This window comes from Corella eumyota, chromosome 2, assembly GCF_963082875.1.
Source record: "Corella eumyota chromosome 2, kaCorEumy4.1, whole genome shotgun sequence".
Taxonomy (NCBI): domain Eukaryota; kingdom Metazoa; phylum Chordata; class Ascidiacea; order Phlebobranchia; family Corellidae; genus Corella; species Corella eumyota.
The window spans coordinates 4,989,191-5,015,122 of record NC_137491.1 but is presented as its reverse complement, the minus strand read 5'-3'; the positions used below and the strand labels follow the sequence as shown (position 1 = coordinate 5,015,122).

The 25,932-nt window shown below is 31.4% G+C and overlaps 3 protein-coding genes across 4 annotated transcripts in view; 2 read left to right on the top strand and 1 right to left on the bottom strand.

Annotated features, from left to right (window-relative positions):
• The first annotated feature begins 2,422 nt into the window (after nucleotides 1–2,422).
• Nucleotides 2,423–4,731, top strand: LOC145742888 (uncharacterized). Its single transcript, XM_082560722.1, has one exon. It carries the CDS (start codon nucleotides 2,738–2,740, stop codon nucleotides 4,463–4,465), a length of 1,728 nt encoding a protein of 575 aa, XP_082416848.1. The 5' UTR covers nucleotides 2,423–2,737; the 3' UTR covers nucleotides 4,466–4,731.
• Nucleotides 4,732–6,187: 1,456 nt separating this feature from the next.
• Nucleotides 6,188–25,932, top strand: part of LOC145742911 (syntaxin-6-like) — a 33,054-nt gene continuing 13,309 nt past the window's right edge. The window contains exons 1-7 of one of the 2 annotated variants that reach the window (XM_082560753.1): nucleotides 6,188–6,467; nucleotides 6,600–6,769; nucleotides 7,759–7,916; nucleotides 8,055–8,174; nucleotides 9,682–9,755; nucleotides 10,530–10,657; nucleotides 11,222–11,309. In XM_082560753.1, the coding sequence (XP_082416879.1) occupies nucleotides 6,433–6,467; nucleotides 6,600–6,769; nucleotides 7,759–7,916; nucleotides 8,055–8,174; nucleotides 9,682–9,755; nucleotides 10,530–10,657; nucleotides 11,222–11,298 (762 nt within the window). In that variant the 5' untranslated portion in view covers nucleotides 6,188–6,432 and the 3' untranslated portion in view covers nucleotides 11,299–11,309. Of the gene's footprint in view, nucleotides 6,468–6,599; nucleotides 6,770–7,758; nucleotides 7,917–8,054; nucleotides 8,175–9,681; nucleotides 9,756–10,529; nucleotides 10,658–11,221; nucleotides 13,008–25,932 lie in introns of those variants that run through there. The other variant, XM_082560752.1, reaches the window with a different exon arrangement.
• Nucleotides 13,858–25,180, bottom strand: LOC145742216 (uncharacterized). Its single transcript, XM_082560003.1, is given in 36 exon segments — nucleotides 13,858–14,166; nucleotides 14,285–14,471; nucleotides 14,583–14,797; nucleotides 14,900–15,112; nucleotides 15,267–15,356; nucleotides 15,475–15,651; nucleotides 15,733–15,925; nucleotides 16,063–16,228; nucleotides 16,318–16,459; nucleotides 16,537–16,704; nucleotides 16,777–16,957; nucleotides 17,019–17,164; nucleotides 17,276–17,401; nucleotides 17,469–17,652; nucleotides 17,740–17,948; nucleotides 18,031–18,203; nucleotides 18,262–18,464; nucleotides 18,561–19,796; nucleotides 19,895–20,047; nucleotides 20,121–20,248; nucleotides 20,325–20,492; nucleotides 20,583–20,794; nucleotides 20,866–21,158; nucleotides 21,238–21,412; nucleotides 21,502–21,591; nucleotides 21,670–21,841; nucleotides 22,008–22,277; nucleotides 22,338–22,446; nucleotides 22,514–22,733; nucleotides 22,902–23,086; nucleotides 23,186–23,457; nucleotides 23,531–23,635; nucleotides 23,968–24,055; nucleotides 24,456–24,607; nucleotides 24,713–24,970; nucleotides 25,127–25,180. Coding segments are annotated over 36 exon segments (7,326 nt in total). The 3' UTR covers nucleotides 13,858–13,953.

The following is a 25,932-nucleotide window of genomic DNA, read 5'->3' as shown; positions in this document are numbered from 1 at the left end:
AAAAATTTAAACTATTGTTTATATCTTTTGGTGGCCTGTTTTCACTTACTACTAAAGATAAATAAGTTGAGAGTTTGACCACACAAGTCTTGCTGGATTAGCTAAAGTCGATAACTGTTCTGTAAACAGTTTGATATCTCTATTGTGTATTAACGTTGCTTGTTCCATTAACAACGTATCTTTGCGTAAACACTTTAATACCTTCTTTTCGTTTGTGGTTTTTTGAAACTTTCAGATATTTTTGAAAACTTTCTAAAACGAATTTTAATAACGACATAACCTAATTGTCACGTATGTGAGTTGTGCGTGGGCAATCGTCATTAAATTAATATCTGCTTAATATATAAAGCGATTTTCTCTTGATCAAAACCACACGGTATGACGCAGCAATTTTTTTGAAATAATTTTAAGCTATTTTGGGGCTAACCGGTGTAGACTTGGGACTACTATACAAATTTGTTTAAACTTGGCCTTTTTCATTCTCCTTTATGTAAGAGCTAACGACAGATTAAACAAACTTTCTACTATTTAAACAAATGAAGGGCACTTTGACACTTAAGCTATTCGGTATAACTGTAGAAAAAGTGGTCAGGAAAAATAAATCATAAAAATAACTAAAAAATAATAAAAGTTAATATTAAGCATCGGTACAATACGTCTCCGTACAAAGCTATAAGGCTAAGGACCAGTCCAAAATATTTAAAATAACCAAGCTAAGTCTACAGGCAACATCTATTTATTGGTCAAACGCGTACCTAATATTATCATTCGATAGGCTGCATAATATTTATTTAAACTAACTACTACTATAAAAACATAAAAATTAACATAATCACGGCTACATAATACACAAGAAAAATCGACTACATTTTTTATAATATATTTCAACCTTATTTTATAGGCTACTCATTCTATATAAAAACTTGTAAGTAATAATCCAAAATTGGGTGTGTTAATTGAGTGTATCTGTATCGAGAAAGGCCTACATTTTTAAACTTGTGTATCATCTCGCATTTGTGAAATAATATTGGTTAAATTAAATAGGAAATTAAACACAGTTTCTTCCGATTTTAACATTACAAATAGTGACCAATTTACATGACTTATTATGTTTTTTCTTTGTTTTTTTTATTTATTTTGGTTTTCCACGCATTGATGACAGTGATTAATAATATAATAAATATTTCAATAATGCGACGGAAAAAATGACAAAAATGACAACTTACATTTGCTAACTAAAATACACAAATAAACTATGTGCACAATTAAACTAACTGCCTCATGGGTGTTAAACTTGTCCTTGAATAAAGTGTTTAATTTGTTCGTACTCTTTATAAATTGTATATATATATAATTGATTGTGGTCTATATGCATAGGCGGGCACAATTAAACGAAAAAGCAACTTCGTTAAATGGGTATTCGTTACACATAACAGTAACTTCGCTAACGTTTTTTTCGGTAAATTAAACCAAGTGTAACGGAAGTTATCGTTAAACGTTACCGTTAAAATTTAATTAAAACAAACAAAAAAATTAATTTTTTTATAAAAAAAGATTTAAAAAAAATAATTTTTTTCTTAATCGATGTTTTAACTAGACGAAAATGGTTTAGAAGAAGTTTTTAAAACTGGCATAGGCCTAATGCCCAAATAACAGTGGCCGGATAGTAATTACTTACATCGTTTAAAAATTGCGACGATTAAACCCGATAAACGGCGATTTTAAACATATATATTCCTTATATTACCATGGATTTACTTGTAAAATATTGAGTTAACGGGCTTAATTTAACGGAAGCACAATTTAACGAAAGTTAACAGGTCCGATAACGATTTTAAAAATTAACTTAAAAGTTAAATTTTAACAAAAAAATTAACTTCGTTATTTAACGTTTAACGCATTAACGATTTGGTGCCCACCTTTGTCTATATAAGTTCTATTCGTATTAATAAGTCTTTTGTATGGCGTTTAAACCGCACGGCGTGGCAGCAAGTTTACATATGAGTTGATTCTGGATGATAATGTTTGGTTTTTGTTACCCCGGTAGCCAACACTGTATGTTATTGTCCAATGCCAACAGATTATACTTTTTTTTTGTCGTTCTATGTAAACCAGCATCAAGTCTGGTTTGAGGCTAGGAAAGCCTTTGCATTGCAAGTGATAGATTTGCGAAGCGTTTTCCTATCGGATGCTGACGCTAAAGAGCCCAGCAAAAATGTAAATGTCTACGATCATTAAATACTGTTAAACATGATTTTTAACGAATGCCCAATTAATTTGTGATATTTGTACTTTATTTAAAAATGATCTTTCAAGCTGTCTTTGATAATTTTTTTTACCTTGAAAGTGACTCTTTATTGGAAACTCTGCAATAAATAGCGCCAAAGGAAGAAACTTAACCTGCATTACGTTTACCGACTGTCCGAAGTTTCTCAAGATAGTAGCAAAAAACTGTTAATAAACATACACTGCTTAGTTGTTTAATATTTCTACTTGAAATAGTAATATTGTTTAATATATTGAACTGGCGTTACATGACTGAATTTATTGTATTGCAGTATATTACCAATTTTTGAACCAACAAATACATGCAGACGAGAAATAACATTTTTTTATTATTAAACTTTTTGGAGTTACCAGCAGATCAAAAGTTTCGAAGGTTAAAAAAACTTAGCCTGGACATTTTAGTGGTGTGCATTTTTGTTAATCATCAAAAAATAAAGTAACACACTTCAAGATGTCTGTTGGTTGTAAATTTTGTGCCTTACAAAATTCTGATTCGATTCCAGAAAACTCTCTTATTGTTCAAGCTTTGCAGCAAGTAATTAAAACATTATTAAAAAGAAATCGTACCATTAAAAACAATGACAATAATTCAAACAATTTATGTGAAAAAATCAAGGATCTAGAAGTGTCTGTTAAAAATCTTGAAACGGAAAATCAAAAACTTAAAAATGATTATTTGAACCTAACAAAATTAAATGAATTTGATAAAATAAAGTGTAAAAACTTAGAAAATAATCTTGAGAAATTAAAAGGTGCATGTCAAAGACCCGATTTGAATTGTTCTGAAAAAACATTCGATAAAGGAAGTAATAAGAGTGATTATCCATTTGCAATTGATAAAAGTGAGCATACCACAACAATAAAATCCATTATTTTAGCTCCTGACACATGTTTTCCAAATAGTGAAGTCTTGATGGAAAATGATTACGTTGATGACAACCATGTTGTTGATAATTTGGATTCAGACCTTCGAAAAGACCACGACTTTGTAAAGCCAGAATCTAAATTAAATTTAAAAACAAATAAATTAAAGTCATCTAATAATTTGAATTTGGACTCCAAAACTGACTTAAATTTTGATCCCGATGAAACTTGTATGAGTTTTTGTAAAGAACATAACAACTGTGATGAAGAGGAGGAGGAGAGTATTTTAATTCCAGCATCACCTGTTATAAGCAAATCATCTTCCAGAAAAAAAAGGCATTTTAATGGAACTAATACTCAAGGCAGTGTAATTGCTAATGACACAATATCTAGCCCAAGCTTATTGCCAACTCTTTCTTTATTTAATAAAAGTACGAATAAAAATTCTCAATATCAAGGATGGCTTCACATTAAAAAACCTCTGAAACAAACAACTATAAATAAAAGATCCTGGAACAAAAGTAATAACGATCGTACAAATAAAGGCGTTAAATTAGTTTGTCCAGAACAAAGTGCATCAAATAAATATAAACAATCGAAATCACCTAATCAATCTGAGTTAGAAGAATATTTGTCTCCCAACCATGATGCACACACAAGTTTGGATGAGTTGTTTGATAGAACAGATGGGGTTTTAGGAATGACTACAGTGCTTAACGAATCAAAATTATACGAAACTAAAATGAATATTGATGAAACTATGTTGGATAATAATTATACACAGAATTCACTTGCAAATGAGAGTGTTTATGACTCAGATAAAGTATGTGTTGATAAATTTCTGGGTAATACTGCTTTACAAGAAGTTGTTAAACCTGAAAAGTCATTTTTAACATCAAATGAAAAAGAAAATGTTATCTGCTCTGACTCCAACAGCAGTTTTGACATTGCTCCAAAAAAACATAATGAAATTACCCACAAATATCAATCGGTTGTAAGAAAACGCGAGGACCGAGCAAAGCTGGACACAAAAACTTGCCCTCAGTGTGCAGCTTATTATAGCGATCTTCCACCTGATGTGCGGGAAGCAACAATGCGTGAAGTGTGTCGTCATCGCTATGAATATGTTCCACCTTCAACTCCGAAACATTTCTGGGACATTGGAATACCAAGTACTTCAGTCTGTTTGGAGAGAGGATATATAACAGAAGAGAAAACACTTACAAGTAAAGAACAGCAAGAGATAAAAGAAAAGAGCAGCAGGCGAAGAAGAAGGAAGCCCTATCAGGCAAAGTTTCCAACCAAGCAAATTTGAAGATATATTTTTATGTTGTTGTTATTTTATATTTAAAAGTTAACTATATTTTATGCAATGTTTTACAATATATTAAGATATTTTATTAAACCGTTTTAAAGGCAATGAATTAAATTCTAATTATTGTTTAGTTTTATGCGCATAAATTATAATAACATTTACAAAAAACTGTTGTTAAAACTCTGTTGTGTATGATTTTCCCAATCATATATTTTTCTATATTTGTATTTTGTCCTTGAACCTTTTTTAAACGTCACGATTGTCAATAAACACAAAAGTCAACAAAACGTGTTGTATCCGAAAATAAATTATTGCTAAATATATTAAATAAAAAATTCCCGATAACAAAGCAACTAAGTTCTTTTTTTAGCATCGAAGTAACTGAGAGTAATTACTAATCATATTAAAATTGCGTAGACGTTATGTGATAATTAAAATGTGACGCAAATCACTACTTTTATTTCCGATTTGAAGAAAATTGTGCAAATGCCAGACATAAAAATAAAACGTAGGGAGAATTTTATTTATATGCGTCATAGCGTTATCCTTCACGCATGAACAAATTTCTGTGACGTCAGTAGCGAAAAAGGCAACTAATAAGGGCAAACGAAATCTCCAGCAAGTTTTTGTTGTTATCAGCGAAAGTAAGCGAAGGAAAGTGGTGAACACCACTAGGAAACCAATGGCAAATTTAAAGTTTGTGTACAAAATTTAAGTAAGAAGGATATTTGGCATACGAATATTATAATATTGTCTTGACTTCTATATTATTCGTGTTTTTATTGGTCAAGGAATACTTATTTACACAAGCAGACAAGTGCTATATACTTGTATACCCTTCAAAAGGTTTTAATTACCAAAATTTTGCTAGACAAACAATTTTCACTGTAAGCAAAAAAGTGTCGCGTATTACGGCTTTGTTCTATTTTTGTTTGTTAGTGAGTTAATCTTAAAATTAAATATTAATAATAGTTAGTAAACAAATGGTAAAGAAAGAGTACCTTAAATTTTCGTGGGGAATTTTCAGGTGAAAGAGGAAATGAAAATAGAATGATGTGATGGTGCAAGTTTTGGTTATTTTTTTAAAGGGAAAATTTATTTCCTTAGAAAGGATTGTAAGCAAAATATGGCTGTAAGGGTATAAAAATATTGCACCATTAGATCATTGTAGTCTTTGGATAGCAGTTGGTAATACTTTGTTGAGTAACAAAATATTAAGTATATTTACTGCATATGTTTATAATTAAATTAAATGAATTTTTTTAACTAAGTATAGTTTTTTATGTACACATCCAGAAAGACTTTCAAGTTGCATGTTTTAACTGACCCAAGGTCTTCTGCTAATATTGGCTTATTGGCTATTTATTTATATCATGTTAGCCTTCATATGTACAATGTTTTATCCTTTATTAAAACTTTTAGTGTTTTGTCAAATAACACTTACAGCAGGACGTCTACAGTTTTTTTTGTAAGTGTTGTTTCGTGTCAATGAAAGTTACATCATTTATTTCTTAATTTGGAGTTATCTGATATCATCAGTAATTTAATATTTATTGTTAAGTTTCTAGTAGAAAGGCACTTTAAATAATTCTTTATTATAAAGTTTATTGTTAGTATCTATTAGGGTAATACAGTTAGACACGGAAATATTCCAATTTTCAATAACTTTTTTATGGCACTTACAAACAATAAAAAAACAATTTAATCTTTTTTTGCAGACGATAGCTGTTTAACTTTTTTTTATTTTTACTGTGAAACCAAACTGTGCATAATAGCTGGTTTTGTGCCTAATTATACACAGTTTATTCTGTTGTGTTTTTGAAGTTAAAAAAAGTGTTTAAAGAATAACATTCAAGATTGATATCGGTTAATTGAACAAGGTTTCATGCTAACAAGTTCTGTGGAAAAATCTCAGTTTTTGTTTTAAAAACAACAAAAGTTTTACTGTATATTTTAATCAGCTCAAAATGTCGGTTGAGGACCCATTTTTTGTTGTGAAAGGGTAGGTCAATTATTTACTTGCCCCTTTTACCTTTTAAGTACCAGTAATACTAACTGTTGTATTTTCTTAAAAAAATTGTAGTGGTGTCATATATTTATTTATTTAGTTGTTGAAGTCAAATTTTGTTTTCAGGGAGGTTGAAAAATCTGTAAACAACTGCCGAAGTTTGTATGAAAAATGGAAGGCAATGTTAAATGAAACTACTAACGAAAATAGGGATGATTATGATCGAATAAGCAACGAGTTAAACAATGGTCTAAGAAGTATAGAGTGGGACTTGGAAGATCTTGATGAAACAATTGATATCCTTTTTAATAAAAAAAAATTAGGTTTAAATATTTAATTAAACCAAACAATAACAATTTATTTTTTAAGAACACTTTATATTTCAATTTTAAACAAAGAAGCCCTTAAAGTCTTAGAAGACAAAGTTATGTCTAGTCTCTTAAAGTTTGTTTAGTCAAGCATGGAAAGGAAATGGTTCGGTATAAGAATCGAGAGTTTTTAAGGCATGCAATTTGTGGTAAAGCACTTAAGCCTTTTCCTATCACGAATGTAATTAATTACAATTTGGTTGTAAATCTGGGTTAATATTCCTATTGTTCTAAGAGATAATATTGTTTGTTGACTTTCATATTTTTTTTAATTTGTTAAAAAATAATTTTTTTGTAAAACTTTAAAAATGTTCTATATTATGTAATAATAATTAGCCTACATTTTTTGTTAACAACTGTGGACATAAGGGAATTTAGGTATTAATTCAATTGCCCGTTTTATCTAGACTTCCTGTATTATTCAACATAAGGTTAAAGGTTTAGTGTTTTGTTACATTTAAGGAAACCAATTAAGTAAAAATCACTAGATACCTTTTTGTTATTTAAAATACATACACATTATAGGGCAAAGTACTAAGTGAAAACATTGTTTTACTTGTTTTTTTTAAATACTTTTTTAGTTTTATTGCTTTTAAAGTGTTAAAAGCTTAGTTTAAGTTGGTACGGCATTTCATTTGCGACAAGTTAACCACATGAGTCATTTAACTTTCACAATATTTGACTTCAGGCTATAAATGTATTGGGTTGAAGACACTTTTAAGGTTATTTAAAATAAGATTTGCCATTTAACTTGCTGCTTTTTTTTGTTAAAACATAAATACATTTATAGGTTTTTTTGTATTTATACATTATATATATTTAAACAAAATAATTATAGTTATTTTTAACAACCTAATTCTATAATTTTACTTGATAATTTAAGTCAAAGTTTGTTGTTTTCTTAACTTTTATTTTACGTATTGTTGAGTCCAACCCTAGAAAATTTCATATATCTGTTGATGAACTTGGGACTAGGAAACAATTCATTGGTTCAACTCGAGTTTGTATTCAAGGAATGAAGGATGAACTGAACGACCCTCAAACCAAATTAAAAGCTGATAAAATTTTAAGAAAGGTATTCTAAAGTTTTAATAATGTTTTCAAAACTGAATTAAATTTTAAAAAAACATTTTGACTCATTTCCATATAACTCCTAGAATTATTGTAATGGATATTTTAACCAAATTACGTTGTATTATTATGTTTTTTGTAGACTTTATTGCAAAATGGTAAAACTAATGGCAACGGAGGTTACAATCGATATTCTAAGTTGGAAATGGCTTCTGAAAATGAAAATAATTCTTTTATGGAAGATCAACAAATGAAACAACAGGTTATTAATTAGAAACTTTATTTTTTAATTTTTTTTCACCAATTCTTAATAATATTAATGTATTTTTCTTAATAAGTGATTAATAAAAACTCCTAGGGTACCAGTTTTGTTAAAATTTAATTATATATATAGTATAAGCAGTGCCTAATGAGTTTTTAATTGGCTTTTCAGTATTCAAAGAAATGTTATTTATAAATGTATATAATTATTATTAAAAATACTCTGACATTACTAAGCAATTTATGTGCTAAACTGACTGGTTATTCTGGAAATATAATTATTTGACCTTTATTAGATTTACAGATTTAACAGTTTGGTGTTGAAATGTTTCTAGAGTTTAGCTTCTTAATTTGTAGTTGGGAATTTTAAATTGCTTAATTGCCCTTATGTAAATGCTATGTAGGTTCTATGTTTTTTGCTTGTGCTAATAAATTAAGTGCCTATTAAATGATATAAATTAGGTATTTGCTTTACTTGGTATGTGGTGCCTGAATTCTGAACAATAATTTGTTTAAAAATTGCTTTGGTAATAGTTGAAATTAGAACGTTTGTTATTTTTGACAGTAAATTATTTATGTTATTATTATAAAATATTGAATGAAACAAGCTTATAAATAATCTCAGGGTTGATAATATTAAAGCTTCCTGTTAACCTAATCAAGTAAAGTAATAGTTTTACAACAGCTTATAAAAGCTCCATACTATTATATTACCCATCAGGTCAACCTTCTATTTTTATTACATTTTTATTATTTTAATTTCTAGCTTGTTTGATCTACCTAAAACAAAACTTTAATAAAAAATTGTTATCATCCTGTATCTGTTTAATTATTGAACAATTGTTATTGGTAAAACCGGTTTTAAGTCCTAGAAAACAGCAATATTAGTTGTTGTCATCAAAGTTTTTGTTCATAGAAATTAATTATTTATAAAAGAATTTTGATTGACGTTAATGTTAAAAAAAGGAAATTGATATTAACATGCACTTTTAGGTGTCATTAATATTTTAATATTTCCTCACCAAGTTAACCTATTTGATTGTTCGATTATTTATACACAACAAAAATTTTCTTAATTGCCTTGAGCCTTTTCTTAATTTTATTTATTGATTTTGTGATTATAAGACATATTGATTTTTGCTCGAGGCCTTGCGAGGTCTACTCACTGACAGATGGCCAACTGCCCAATGCAAAGTTATTAATTTGAATATTAATAAGCTCTTAAGGATTAACTAGGTCTATTGATTACTTTAACATACTATTTCAACATAAGTTCGTATTTTAGTTTCTTTATGTAATGTTGCATATTTAAAAAATAATATAGACATGTTTATATTTATTTGTCAAAATAATTTGATTTGTTAAAAAGCTGCCCTACATTGTCGAATTTTGTAGGAAACTGTTTTTCAATAACAAAATTTAGTGTGCCAAACGATTTAAATAACGTTGGCGATTTTTTTTTGACAAATTTTAATTGACATTTTTTAAATATTTGTTTATTTGTTCAGATGATAATTAGTCAACAGGATGACCAACTTGACTTAGTTGCTGACAGCGTTGGAATTTTAAAAAACATGTCAAAGTAAGTTTTATTTCAATTGTGCTCTATAAATGTCCCATAAGCCACAAAATATGAGTATTGATTTTATGTTAGTTCAAGTTGGTTATCTTAGGGTAACTGCTAGTTACTTTGAGTGATTATGGTTATAATTTAATGTCATGGCGAATGTTTTTTCTTCTCTTAAAAGGTTTGCCCTTGGCTATGTTCACATAAAGAACAAAGCACTAGATTTGCTTTGTATAGCAATATTTTTTTAAACCTATCTGACTTTTATGTATATTGGTACTTACATAAGTACATGCTAAATCACCAATGCATGCTAACGTTCATGTCAAGTCATAAAAACGGCATAGAACCATTAGAGGCAACTTGAGAACATATTATTTTCTTCGAGTGTAGTTATTATGATATTCAAAGACGTCATTGCAATCTTGTTTGGTATCAATTAAGACACACCCTCCTTAACTGGAATTACATTTGCTGTAATTTTGATTTCCCTCTTAGTGAATTTTAACTCTCTATAATTCTGTTATTGATAAAAATATTTTTTTTTTTGTTTTGGGTTGCTTTTGTTTTGGTATTTTTAACGAGGTACTTGTTTGTCAACAATAAAAAAATAATTAGAATAACACATTTTTAAAAATAAATTCACTTTTAATTTTAGCCTACTGTTTAAAGAAAAATTAAATATTGCTATATGTATTTAGATCATTATCAAAATATATTTATTCGTCTGAATTATCAATAACCAATTCAGCAATGTTAACTATATATACTTTTTTAATATGTTTTCAGGTCAATAGGCAATGAATTAGATGAACAGGCAATCATGTTGGATGGGCTAGGAAATGAGATGGAAAACACTCAAAATAAAATGGATACACTGTTACATAAAATGGCAAAAGTTACACAACTTTCAAGTGGTAAGCAAAAAAAATATCTAAAAAATTAAATGTCGATCATAACTTGTATTACTTTAATATGTCCTATTAATAGAAAAAACCACAACCTATTTTAAACCTAGTTACCATAGCGTACCATGTATTGCCCTTGGCAAACTCGTTATATTTTTAAATGTCATGGATCATTTAATTAAGAAATATAGTATTTATATTGTAATGTTAACAAAACTAGATTTGCCAGTAGTCCAATAAGTCGAGTAGTGTTATAAAATTAAGGCTTTTAAATGATTTAATTTTCTAGTGGAATGAACTAATTTTCCAATTAGGTTAATTAACCGTTACTAAGTATACTCAAGTACTCTGTGGTTTCAAAATGTTGTTGATTTAAACTAAATATTTACAAACAAATTACCATGTTGTGAGAAAAAATAAGAATTTAGTTATTTTTATGCTTGTTAAAAGGGGTGGTGCCCAAATGAACCATGTTAAATACAACATTTACCTGTGAAATTTTGTAATTACTTTGAAAACATTAAATTGAGGCATTTTTTGGCAGAAACATTAAAATTGTTTTTTTTATTTCAGATAAACGACAATGGTGCGCTATCGGAATCCTAGGTTCATCAATGTTTCTAATTTTTTTATTATTTTTTTTAACTTAACCTATTCACCTCTCCTTCTTTTTCCATTTATCTTTATTGTGGCACGCCGACTGGCACATTTGCCAATCTCAATGCCTCGTCAACTGTGCAATGGTGGCATGGTGACACGACGCTTGCATGCCACCCTACCAAACTTTTGCCACCCTGATGAAATAACATGACCGTGGCTTTTATCGTATTTTTTATAAAAGCCGATATTGTTTCAAAAATTAGCCAACTTTGTGGAAAAGGGGTTATTGGATAAAAAAAAACAAAGTCATACTTGTTTTCCCTCACAATTTCTACCATCCTGGATAAGAGCATTACCCACTCCAATGTACCTGTGATTGTAAATGACTTTTTTTTTGAGAGGTTGCCTAAGGAATGATTCGAATTTTAATGAAAAACTTATGTTGTGGTTTTATTATCCCCCCTGCTACACCACTGCCCACACAGGGTCCTCACAAATTTTATCATCGCATTACTGTTCCAAAATCAACTCAAATTTCGTATTTTCGTTTGTGAGTCAGAAGTTGCAATCTGTTTTTATCAAAATAGGAAATGCTTTGAGAAAATGCCCGCCGACATTCGTGTAATCCAATCTCGCTGTGTTTTTAGGAAACACGATAAAACACTCGCTTCCCGGTAAGTTGCGGCCGGCGAAGTCGCACAGTTTGTTTAAATAAAGTCGCTTTACCATTTTTATTCTTACAACATATATTTTTGTAGCTTCTCGAACAAAAAGTGGTATTAACATAAATTTTAACCATATTTGTTATCGGACAATGGTCCATGGCCGTACGTTTTTACTTGCTACTTAAAGCTTGCGTAGAACAACAATGTAATTTAAACACACCGTAAATCACGACTTGGCGTTGACATGTTTAAGATAACAAGTTCACGACATTGTTGTGACGTAATTAGATTGACTTACAAGCTTAATTCGACGATGGCACGACCTCCAAGTAAGCAGAATGGCAAAAGTTTGTTAAAGTTTGAAAAAAACATAAATTTTAACCAAAATGGTCGTTTTGACTTATTAAATCAAGTCGCACTAAATGTTTTTATTGTTTTTTTATCTCGTGCCAAGGGTACTCTTTGTTTTTATTTTCCTGCAAAACATTCGCAGCATTTTTACAGCTTTTATTGTGTGTTCATCCTGTTTAATTTAACCCAAGAATGAAATAGTGATTTTATGATGACAAGTTCGCGCCTTGTTCACATTTTAAACTTTTTGTGGTTTCATCTCGTGGTATTTGTGTCATCTCACCTTTGTTTTTTATTCATGACGGCTCGTTTTAACCTACTATTCGTCACTTGATCGTCGTTGTGTTTCGTCGTCAGACCAGCATTTTTCTGCAGAATGGCTGTGAAGGCTCGTATACCGACCGCACTTGTACAATTTCGACGCACTCCCTTGTTTTTATTGTAATCAGTTTACACACTTTTTAACGTAGAGCGATCATAAAAGTATAACTGGTGAAATGGGGCTGTATTGTTAGTCTAATTACATTACACCATCGAGAAACACATTCCAGTTCTGTGTGACCATGCAATTTTTTTCGTTTTTTTATTAGATTCTGTTGAAAAGAGGTCCGAACCTTAATTTCATGAATTAGAAATAAAAAAATATAAATAAGAACTCCTAAACAAGTTCGGTGCTGAATTCGTAGTAACTATTTTTTTGTGTGGGTCAATTTGTGAACAAGAATAAATTGCAATTTACCAAACTTGGTTTAATTAATTCTGCAGTTGGTTTAAACGTAACATAGTTGTTAAGGCTATATTGGCTTAGCATGGCTTATTATTAGACGCGGTTATTTAAAAGTGTATGTTAGTTTGTGAATGCCAAATATAGAATACAAGCGTCACCTAAGCACTATATGTACAATGACGTTACCGGAATCAATAACAGCATTGTTATACAATAGGAGTAGTTGTTACCTTAGAAATAGCTATAAACTGTGCTAGAGTTTAATCTAGTATGTTGTTAGGTAACGTGGTACTGTGTTGTGTTCATTGTCTATTACAATTTCGGAATCTGTAGTTAAATGGTTAAATTCTTGAATTCCCGCTTTGTAGTTACCCGCAGAAAAATGGAAGCGCTGTTCTCAATTGCGTTAGCCTACCTTGTCTCTTTTAAGTTAAACGCGTATAGTCTGTTTATTGATTATTTTATCTTGTGTAAATTAGAAATACAATATAGATATTGATTTCGGAAAGTTTCACGTACAATTCTGTTGTAAGTTAATTTTGTTTCGTTATTGTATTATATACCGATTTTAAAGTTGGACTATGCTTAAGTTATATATAAATAGGGTTTTGCATGATGTTGTTGTTTTCTTGTAAAATGGTTTATCATATTGTTACACCGGATGCCTGAACGTTTTTTTTTCTAAAAATACATTCCGGTAACAAACAAAGTTGTTTTACTACGTACAGCGGAGCTTAAATATTATTACTAACTTGCCACAGTGAACATTATGTTACAAATAAAACAAATCAAAATATGTACATAATAGAAGCAACTATATTCATTCCATTCAGGTAATAGTTGCCACTAGCTCATTTACTGCAATGTTAAATGTATAATATTGAGTAGGCATAGAACGCAGCCTACAAATTTAACCATTTGTGCAAATCAATGTAGTAGTCATTACGACTCTACTCGTTTCTCTAAATAAGTTCGTCTTCAGAACTTTCCGAATCCAGCACTTCCGATTCGCCAAACACACCACTAGCTGACGTCACGTCGTTCTTAAGTCCTATTCGACCGTAGTTGGAGGCGTCACAGTCACGTGACATCAGTCGAAGCGTGACCACTTGGGGCGTGTCTTTAAGTCCTGCGATTATAAGATTTCCGTCCATAGCAACCGTACAACACTGAAACTAAAAAAAGGAAAAAGTTGCAAGAATTATTAAAAACCAACTGTGTTAGGCCACTTATTGTGTTTACTTAAAGGCCGACACTATACTTGCTATTTGCCACTGTTTAGTTAAAAATTACCGGAATATCTGGAGTAAATCTTGCAATCACGTAACCATCATCAATGCTCCATAAAGAAATGTCATGAGCAAAAAGAATTGCCCGAGTAGAAGATTTTGTAAGAAACACACTCGTTGCCTGTCCACCAGTTGCGCTTTTGCGCATGCGCAAACCTTCGTATCCCGGAATTTTGCGATGCCCTCCTTTTCTATAAAAATAAGTAAAAGAGGGAAATTTCTTTTATTAAATTTTAGAACCAAAGCAAATAAAGTTCGCATTAAAAAAGTATTTAAGAACAACTAGCCCCGACATTTCTTACTTAAATGGTTCCCAAATCTTCAAATAATTATCCTCGGTGGCGAACACGACCTTAGATGCAGTTCCCGAGACAGCCAGCCCACAAACAAGTGGCTCGTTTTTTAATCTTCTTAGTAATATACCTTGATGTAAACTCCATACAGTCAAATACGACGTTTTTGTTACTTCGTTGTAATTTGTATGCACTAGGTGGCATCCGTGCGTTGTAATCTGAGCCTAGAAATATTGCAAATAAATAAGTTATCTTGATCTATATAGACAGGATATGAATCTTATTGCTCATATTGATATAATGTTGGAAATGTATTTTTCATTTACCTGATGAAGTAATAGCATGGACTGCTTATCGATGAGTGTATGGATGTGAGTGTGTGTATCCATATCAAACACTGCTACATGGCGACTGTAAAATGAACACAGCAATGTTCCTTCATCTTCACTTAGTAATAGTTGATCAATCATTCGACTTCTGTCTGAGGAGGTCAACGTTTGTGAAGATTCCAATGACTTCGTCATTTTTAGATCAATTGTCTGTTAAAAAATATTAAATATTTTTACTCTAATATTGACAAATATTTTGGTATTATATATTGCGGTTTTCCTAATAAATTATAGGCCAAAGAAAAAAAAGCTATGACATTTGGGCTCATTGCATAATTCTTTGCGAAATGGTGAAAATGTAAACCTTTGTTCGTTTTAGTCTTTGCCGTTTTGTTTTTTCAGTAATCACCTTTGGTTCATATTTGCTAAAATCGGGACGAATTCTTGACAAAACCTAAAAAGATTATCAAAAATTGTAAAACAACATACATTATTATTGTGCTTTTCATATTATTACACTTATATACTAAAAAACCATAAAACAGGAAGTTCAATATTAATTTTATTATCACTTGTCCATTGCTTAAACTCCAAACTATAAAGTGAGTTCGATCATGAGAGATAGCCATCAACTTATCCATGGCAAGAATTCTGTATTCGTGTCGTGGGCAAATCGTTATAGCGACAGGTGTTAGTTTTTTTGAATATTTTTTCGTCCGGAGATCGTAGATAATAATCGTTTTAAATATCTACAGCATTAATACAAGATTTAATTTTAGAAAAGTGACCTATGTTAAAAATTTTATAATAGTTTGTGCCAGTTTCTTTACTTGTTGTGACCCTTCGTCTACTGAAGAAATTCCTCGATCAGTTAACACCACAACTTTTACATCCTTCACAACAACTACATCGTTTTTCTCTAGCAGACCCCGCTCAATACTAACCGCTTCACCTTTGCATCTTCCCTTTGTTATATTCCAAACTGTTATTGGACCATTTTCCATACCACGTGCAACAACATATCTATTTTTGACATTACGTCAGTTATTTTAAAATGACTTGGTGTATTTAGGTTATATAGTCGATAGTTGTTAAACAATGCTAGAGTACTTGCTAATGTGTAAATCCACTTTTTTTAAATAAATTAAGCAATTATTCACCTTCCATTGCTAGTAACTGGGTAGAACTCTCCAATTCCTAACATTTGCTTTTTGACCTGTGTCCGACTCACAGTTTTATCATCAACCCTTGCTGCCAAATTGTGAACCCGTATTGTTGATTCTGTTTCACTGCAGGTAACGCAATATTGAAGATCAATACAACAACCTAAAAAACGTATTTTAAATACTGTTTACTGCTTGTAACAAAAAACTACTTTTAAAAAGAAATTGAATCGTTTAAGTTGATATTCATACCACTGTTTGAGTGAAACTTTTGACTGGCAATATGGTTATGACTTCCCGACTCTACATTCCACACCCCAACCTCGGTTCCAATGCTACCCTTGCACAATGCAATTATATGCGAGCCAAGTCGGTTTATAAGAAGTTCAAAAATCTAAATAAGAGTTTCTTGCTAAATAAAGTTCAAGATTAAAAATTGGAATATAAACTAGGTATTGTGACAACTCTTACTACGTCATCAGGGCAGGCTTTAATGGTTCTTACGTGACCATAGTTAATCACATCATACAACTCAAAATTTGTAATTTCGTGAAGCCTCATGAATTGGCGTTTACAGGCTATTACGTAATACTCCCTGGAAACCTCGACGTGCGTAATTAGTGTGTGATCGTCATCATTCTAAATATTTTAATGTTTTGTTATTAATTAAATGCACCGAGCCCAAATGTTAAAAAGTATTTGCTAAAACACCTGTAGCTTAATTTTCTGTGATATTCGTCCTCTTTTGATGTTATAAACGTAAGCAGAATCGGTTGAAATATAAGCCATGAGAATGTAATTTCCCCTACAGCTTCTGCCCGTTGTTATGACCTGTTCGTTTCTCAGTATGACGTCATCGGGCGTTATATCTATTCTGTGCAGAAGCCGTTGCCTAAACATGTGGTACATGTTGAGTTTCAAACTGTTGTAACAAATAAAAATAGTTAACATACTTGTCCACATCCCAAATTTTCATCATCTTTGCTTCATTGTAAAATACAACTAAAGTACACTGACCCTCTCCCGCTGACGCCATTAGCAAGTTATCATTGGTTTCACTTATCGTCATCACTACAGAAGATGTCCTCAAACACCACAGCTTTATCTTTAATTAATATTAATTTCAAATATAATGCTAATCAACTATTTAAACCACCTCTGTAAACTCCACGATGTTAAATAATACGGTAATATAGAAGTTATTTAACACACTTACTGTATTTTCTTTGTCAAGAGATGCAACGTAATTATTTCCCAGACACGTGACTAGTGATTTAACCGTACGGGAGCTATTTCGTAAGGTCAAAATGACTTGACGACTCATTAGATCCCAAACCTAGAACATGCAATTGTTTGGAAATGGTTACTTACTCAGATTATTAAGTTTTAACATATAAATATACCTTGAGCGTTTCGTCTTTTGATGACGTGATTACGCGATGACCATCCGTCGTCATAACAACGGCAGTAATTAAATCGAGGTGACCTTGTTGAAGGTCAAACATGACGTTTCCAGGGGAAACCAGGCAGGTTCCTGAAGGAGTTAAAACTGGGATTGAGGAACGTCGACATTGACCAATCAGAAACCTCAAATAGAAACCGAGTTAACAGTTTTAATATTATTGAGATTGTTCGACCAGGTTTTAATTTCATCTTGGTCTTAATACTTCTTACCGACAGAATGGATATCTTCTTGGGTCCATTCTTGCTAGTGGCTTGTCTCTTTTTATAATATCATAAAGTCTTCCTACGATCTGTGGTCCCAGTTGGCACGGATCCGACTTTAAAATTGAACTTGAAAGATGAAGTGTTTCGGCTAACATCCGAATGTCGGAGTCGTTGTTATACTGACTTAGCGCATCAGAAACATTTTCCATTAAAGACTAAATTTCGTACGATTTTAAAAAAAGCTATAATTTAAAAAAACTCTTAATTTTTTTTGCGTCAATCTTTTAGTTTTGTTACCTCAAAAGACGTCCCACGAAGCTTAGCAAGCAGCCATTCGTAATTAAAAAAAATTTCCCGTTTGATGACCTCAAGTGACCCAACTTTAAGATAGTGAAATGGAGTTTCATTTAACCTTCTTAAGTTATAAACAGGCTTGCTAACATCGCCGTGATAGTCTTGTGTTCCGATTTCTACAAAAAATGGTTGCTTTTAGTTAAACTTATTTAATGATATTTAAAGATGAAGTACCTGTGTTGCTATGCGTAGCTGGGTCCTTTGACTTTCCTTTCCACGATAATGGCTGGCAACACTGGGGTGTTATTTCCTTATAAAAACTCTGCGACCGCAAGATTTTCTTTGGCTTGTTATCGTTAAGTTCTGAGTAATTGCCACTAAAAAACTTAGTCATCACCTCATGGAAGTAAGAAACAGCTTCATCGTTTGCAAAATATCTGGCAAACCAATATGAAAATAATTAAACAATTAAATTCCTTTAGGTTTTTATACAAAAAAACTGTAGATGGAAGACTTTATTAAAACATATTTACCTTGATTGTGCAACTTTTTTGTAAATTTCGTGTTTCCATTTTAGTGTGAGCAAATGATCTGATAATGATTCAAAACACAAAAATCTTAAATCGATCATAACTTTTTGAAAAAGAATCATTGGTACGCGCTTTTTACAAGATGTGTTAGAACTTTCGTTGACAACTGAAGGTTGTTGAACAATATTTCTCCTATCAGTTGTTTTGTTTTTCCTTGTTATTGGGGTTTTGTCCACTGGTCGTCCATAATTCGGATTTATGCGTTGATCGATTTCTACAATAGTTGATATCCATTTTGCTATGTTTTTGTCTTCAGATAGCAAACAATAAAGTTCATCACACGTCACCCCGTTCAGTGAGATGGAAATGTAGCCGCTTATTGCTGCTATAAATGATCTCCCGTGCTTCTTTTCAAGCTGCATAAACAAGCAATGCGCAAATTGCAAAATATTTTCTCCAGTTGTCGGCATTTCAGATTTGCACTTTTCGACACCAAAGGAAGATGTCCACCTACGAGATATTTCTACTGATATAGTTGCTGCCAACGGACATGGACATTTTTCACATATGTCTAGAATTAAGTTAGTTTGATCAAATGTTAAACTTTGTTCTTGTTTCCCTAACCATTCTTTAAAGAATAAACGTATGGAAACGTTTGATACTGAATCTTGAGGAACATCCAATGACTTTCTGCGCGAATCACTTTCTAACATTGGAACGAAGATGAAGTTCGCATGTCCGCCTTCAAGATCACTTTTATATCGGGTTTGAAGATTAGTAAACATTTGTCCTTTTCTGTAACAAACATCAGATGGAAAGCCAATCGTTCTTGAGTCGGGGACCGGTGATTTTGGTTTTGGGATCTCATTTGAAGAAATGTCGGTTATAGAAATAACGACTTTGACATGTTTTGGCAGGCGTTTTGGTAGCCATAATAGTTTATGAGCGTTGTGGTGATTATTAAGTGCTCCAATATTGTCCAAAAACACAACTAGCGGACACTCTCTTGTTCCACAACCTGACAAAAGTTTGTAAAATTTGACAGACATGGCGCGAAAGTCGTGGTCGTATTCATCAGTCATGTGGTTTGCGAATTCATTATTTTTTGTCGAATTATCAATCTTGTCACTTGATGTTGTTTCTTTGTTGCGCAGATCCTTTTTTATGAACTGAAGCTGGGTACACAAGCTTCTAAGCAGTTCTCTTGGTTCTTTTGAAAGAGATGTGACACCTATACTCCTAGTAGCAATATAAACTTGTGGTAAATAATAAACATCAAGTAAGGCAAGTTAATATTGCAAATCGATTTTTTTTAATTAATATTTAAACTTGGTTACCTGAATAGTATTCGAGAAGACATTTTGCTTTTGTCAAAATCTAACAATGATCTGCAAGGAACAGAGGAAAACCAATCAGCTGCCGACATTGCTGCTTTTGACAATAATGTAGATTTTCCCGTTCCGTAATTGCCATATAAAATAAGTGGTCTTCTGAAAAGTTTAATGAAAAATATTAAGAACAATTTTATTTATGTGCAAATTATGCGGTTAGTTTGTTATATACCTATTCCTCTGAGACCTTAAATACGATTTTATAGATTGAATAATTCCTCTTCTTTCCATAAAAAAACTTGAAAGGGTTTTTGCAAATTTTAAATCTTCTAAAATCTCCTCTTGAAAGAAATTACGCTCCTAATAAAAAAAATATAAAAAACTTTCATCTTAATACGATTTACAAAAAAAAAAAACGGTGTTTTAATTCACATACTTGATGACTTCTGCTGCTGTTGCTGATTTGCATTGTGCAAACGTTGTAAAAATCTAAAGCAAGTCTTTCCAAATAATTTATCCAAGGTCGGTTATTGGAATTTAAGACAGAGGTGAACGGAACTTGATTCCAACGAAGAGAGTATTCTCGCATATTCGAATACCCAAACTAAAACCAAACGGTGGTAATGTTAATAAAAAGGTTAACGTAAAGAATATTAAAATTATCCAAGTATATTATAATAAACTTGGTACAAACATTTTCTTGGAAATCTTTTTTCAAGTTGTCTATCGCATTTGTGGCGTTTTCGTCAATTTTATTTTCTGAAGATTTCATCGGAAGAAAGTGACGTATGCTGACATCATCAACTTGGCTGTATATATCTTGTATGTTTCTTTTGAACCAAAAAAATGTTTCACTTGCATTGGTTATTGGGCTATTCAAAACATTGGTACTTTCACATTCGATAGCTATAAAAACAGAAATTAGTTTTTGTTGAATTAGATATAAGAATTAAATCTTAAAACTTTTATAAACCCACGAGTTTTCCACAGTATGTTTCTCCACTTTAAAACATTATTAGTTGAACCAATTTTCGCCTCGTTTAATTTTGTTGTGTCTTCGTTATCCAACAAATGTTGGGGCGTAAATTTTGTTGTGTCTTCGTTATCCAACAAATGTTGGGGCGTTTTGCTACAGTTGGTGAACTCAACTAATATGTTTCGTAAACGTTTCTGTGTCTCCAACCAATATTGTCTTTCTCTTCTTCCCTTTTCAATATCCCCCGGCGAAGTGTTGGTTTGGGATAAAATTGACAACCATTTGTACTCGAAACTAAAAATATATCATAACTTAATATCAATTCATACAAATTTGTTCCATTGTTAAACAAATATGTGTTTTGTTTATTTACCTGATTGGTTTTAGCCTGTATGAAATTGGCATGTGATTTGTGTCCAATAAATACCATTTTTTGAGAAGACATTCTTGTTCTTGCAGTCTCTGTATTTTGTTTTCAAGTTGTAATATTAATCTTTTTGATTGGTTAGATTGTTTCTCAGAATTATCTCCGGATTGATTACTTCCAGCTGTTTTTTAAATTAAATAAATCAAGTTTAAAACTCAAAAACTATATTTAACTCAAAAAATCTATATTTAAAAAAAGGATGCTTTTCACATTTTGATTGACGTGACCTTTCCACCCTTGCTAATTCGGAAGATAAATATATCATACTACGTGCTAGACTATTCAAGTCTTTAGAAGAACCTTGAAAACATATTTTGTTAAAAGTGTTATGCATCTCACATTGTTTTGTTCAAATTGTTGTTTTTAAGTAATACATACTGTCATGCTTATCTTCATCCACGTTGGGATTAATCGAAGACCTTAATTGAAGAATCTGCATTTCGAGATCTTCTTTCTCATCTTTTAACATGTCTAATATATGATTCATCACAAAAGTAGAGAGTAAAGAAGGAAGAGTAGTAGCTATTCCACCAGTATTGCCCAAAAATAACTTAACAAAAATATCATTATACTTGTTGGCTAAATGTAAATGTAAAACCTTATGGTCACGATTGGCTTTCACTTTAACATTATTTAATAATGTAAATACTAAAGCAAAAAAAGGTTATTAATAAATACAGTTAAAATAAAATTACAAAACATCCAAGTACACTTACTACAAACGATGTTCCCACGCTTTCCTGCATTGCATTTTGAATAACTTCGTGCCTTATACTCATTATTTCATGGTTATCATCAAACATATACGAAGTAATATCTCTTCTCGATTCTCCAGCAAGTTCAGATGATATAAGGTTAAGGTCGATAAGTTCAAATGATAAATTCCTTTCCTTGCAGTATTGTCTTACTCTAGGAACCACTGTGTCGTTTATGTACGATCGCTCGAGTACAGTGTCAGGGCCCGCAGAGCTCACGTAAATGCAGGCCTTAACGGAATTTCAATTAAAAATTAAACATTTTAACATACCAATTAATACAAAACTTACTTTTCGTCTGTAACTTGGACAAACGGGGCTCAAGTCCCCGAAACAAATTTGTAAAATTCCGTTGTTGGAGTCATTGATAATCTCCTCTGAATTTGACAATAAAGAAGTTCTGTAAAAGATAAATTTTAAATTATTTAAATACAGTGACAAGTCACAATTTTTATAAAAATTTTTACGTTTCTTTGTTGTTCTTCGCATTATCTTTATCTATTTCACCATTTTTAACGGAAAAGGGATTATTTATCCTTGGATATGATTCAGAAACAAATGTATTTTGACGAGAGATTGTAGCTGTGACGTCTATATCAAAACTGATGACGTCAGAAACAAAGCTACCAGCTCGCGAAACTGAGTTTAGGCTGTCGTCTTTCCAGTCAGCGAAAAGACTAACATCACCTTTAATATTTGAAGTCATTATTTTTTATTATTCTATACAAAGGGACATTAATAATTCATTACAGCCAACTATTCAACCAACCATAATACTTTTGTTATTAATATTTTAATCCTAACTTATGCTTGTTTATTGTTAAACTTTAATTTTTTAAATTATTATTAACAAACCAATGGGTAACTCTTTGGGTGAAAAATGTGTTTCTGGAGATCTCATTCTTCGGCAAGAACGGGACGTTCTACCCGTTGGTGTTGAAATAACTGGCAAGTTTATTTTTGAGGAATTTCTACTTAGTCGTGGAATATTTTTGTCATAATTTGTTGCCTCTATTTCCGAAATTTCCGTCAGAGTTGACCTAAATAATGTTTAAATATATTGCCTATTAGAAATTTTTGTATCATAATCAATTTACGAAAAAATCCTAAAAATTCTGCTTTAAAGGAGTATTTGTAACCTTCTTCTGACTCTTCGCATTAATAGAGCTACACTTCTTTCAGATTCGTTCATGCTTTTTTGCAATTTTGACTTCATCAAAAAAGGTTCAAATTCTTTGATTGACTTTGTATCATCTCCAACAATGTTGTCGTTTACGTTGATCCAGTCGGTGACTCCGCTATCGTAACTAACGCAAATTGAAGGACGACTAAGAAATTTCGAACTATCAAATTCTGTTACAATTTCGGGAGGGATTTCCTCCTTTATTTCATTGTTTGCCTCATTATGCGTCTAAAAAAAAGCATTATTAAATATTATTATTTTGGGGGAAAATTGCTATTAAATTTTACTCAGATTTACGCACTTCTGTTGGCATGACAATAGTGTCTTCGGCGTCAAAGACGCTTTGTCTTCTGGAATAAGATTGCAAAGATCCTTCCATTCTTGAGGTCGTTGTTGAACTAAAGTTCTACAGAACAAGTAAAACAAATGTGTTATTGACACAGTGAATACATGAAATATTAAGTTAACAATTTGTAATGGAAAGCATGTCGGTTAAATTAAAAACCTCAAAAACTTTGGCATACAATTTTAATCCCTTAGATACATTAGACTTCACGGCGACATGATGTTGTTCAGGGCTTAAGGTATTGTTAGAACCTTTTTCAAGGTATAAGTGTTTGCGGTCAGTGTGTAAATGATATTTCAGTTAAATCAAAAATAAGTAGCGCATTTGGGCTATTGTCATTTTTGATGTTTTTGACTTTTTCAAGTGTGCCGTTTTAATAAAATAAATGTTACCATTATGGAGGGAGGTTTAGACGTCATTGATCTTAAACTTTTAATGGTTTCTTCGTAATAACTTTCCCTGCTACTAATAATGCTGTTTCTGTGGTCTACGTTTAGCATCTGTAAGTCATCTGAAACAAAGGATATTTAAACGTATTCAAACTAGTTGAGTTTCGGGTATTGCGAAGTATATCGTCCGGAGATTTAGTTAAATTTTAACATAACACGTTATTTGTTTCAGAATTTCACGCGTTTTATTTATTTAAACCTTGTTAAAATACATGCGATAATCCCGTCCCGGCGTTATTGTTCACACACGAATGTTATCATTTATTTCAATTGAAGGGCACTCCATAACATAGAAGTATATTGGATTGTGACATATTGGCAAAATTATCGATTGACCATTATCGAGTAATTGTTTTGATTATTTAATAATGATGGTACAGTTTAAACCTTAGAGTTTTAAACACACATTTTTATACCTACGTGTTGTTAACCAATACGCATTTAAAAATTATAAACCTTCGTATGCTTCGCTTATTCTTCTTTCGTGTTGACGTAACAACTTATGTCTCAGATGTTCGACGATAATCTTATCATTGTGTTTGCTGATCCTTCGATTCGGCAAATTCCAGTGAGGTTCCGAGTTCTAAGAATTAAAGTTAATAAAAACGTCAGATTGAAGAAGACAAATTACCTATACAATATACAAAAAATTTTTAATTTTAAATATTATTAATGTTTAACATCTAACCAATTCCTTTGGTGGCCTCGTTTTTAAATTTGGTATTTTGGGCAAATTCGGGACTGAACTTTGAGTACTGGATAAGTCGGAATTTTCGTCGTATAAATGTAATCTCATTACTGCAATGCTTTCGGCCCGGACACGTGATCTAAACTCACGGTTCCGCTTTTCGGCTGCTTTGTTACGAATTGATTGCAAAGGTGGCAAGTTTAAGGGGTTATTATCTTCAATACGCTGCGTGGAATGGCGTCTGCTAGCTTCATGAATCTTAACAAAAGATAAATCGATTAAACGATATAAAGGTGGGTATTGAAATTCTAATATTTTATCATTATACATAGGCCGAAATGAAATAAATATCAATAAAAGTACATTCTCCTTTGTTACAAAAAATGTAATCAAAAACAGCCTTAAAGGTCCAACCCCAAATTTTAGTGCAGTCTCCAGTTGTAATTGTCTGCTTTGTCTTCTATGCATATTTAAGTGCTCCATTACTGTTTTGAAACGAAATATTGCTTTTCTAATTTGTTTTAAATGTTGTCAACGCATGCTAACTCACAATTCTAATTCACTTGGCTAAACTTAATTTAAATAAAACGTTATTTAATTTTACGCTACATTCTACGCTTTAAAAATATGCTGGGATTAAATCATGTATATTTAAATTATGAAACTCTCACCACAATTGTAGTTATCTATGTCCGGGTCAGCTTCGCTAACCCGTCACGTTATCGACTGTGTTGTATAAATATAGAAATTACATACATTTATGGTGTTGTTGCGTTAATATCTCAAAAAAAGGATTCCCACAATGGGGGTGTTATCTTAACGATGCTCTTACGCACAAAGGTTACTTTGTCATTTTTCAGTATGATAAAGTGTTAACCGTACGTGACAAGCTTGCGAAAATAAAGTATAAACACAGTTTTGGTGTCAACTATTTAAAAATACGCTTAATGTTATTGTACTGGGTTAATATTGTTATACATGTGATCGACGTTTGGGAAAACAAAGAATTTGCTTAAATTGTTTTTTATCGCACAATGACATATTGCCTACGCTGGAACTCAGAATGTTTATTTAAAATAAGTAATTTGAACTATATTTTAAAACTAGATAAATCTGATTTCCGATATATATTTTTTACTAAACATAAAAATTTTTCACCAAAAAATCTTGTTTTGTTTTTTTAATAAATTTAAAAATAATTGACAACACTATAAGATCAT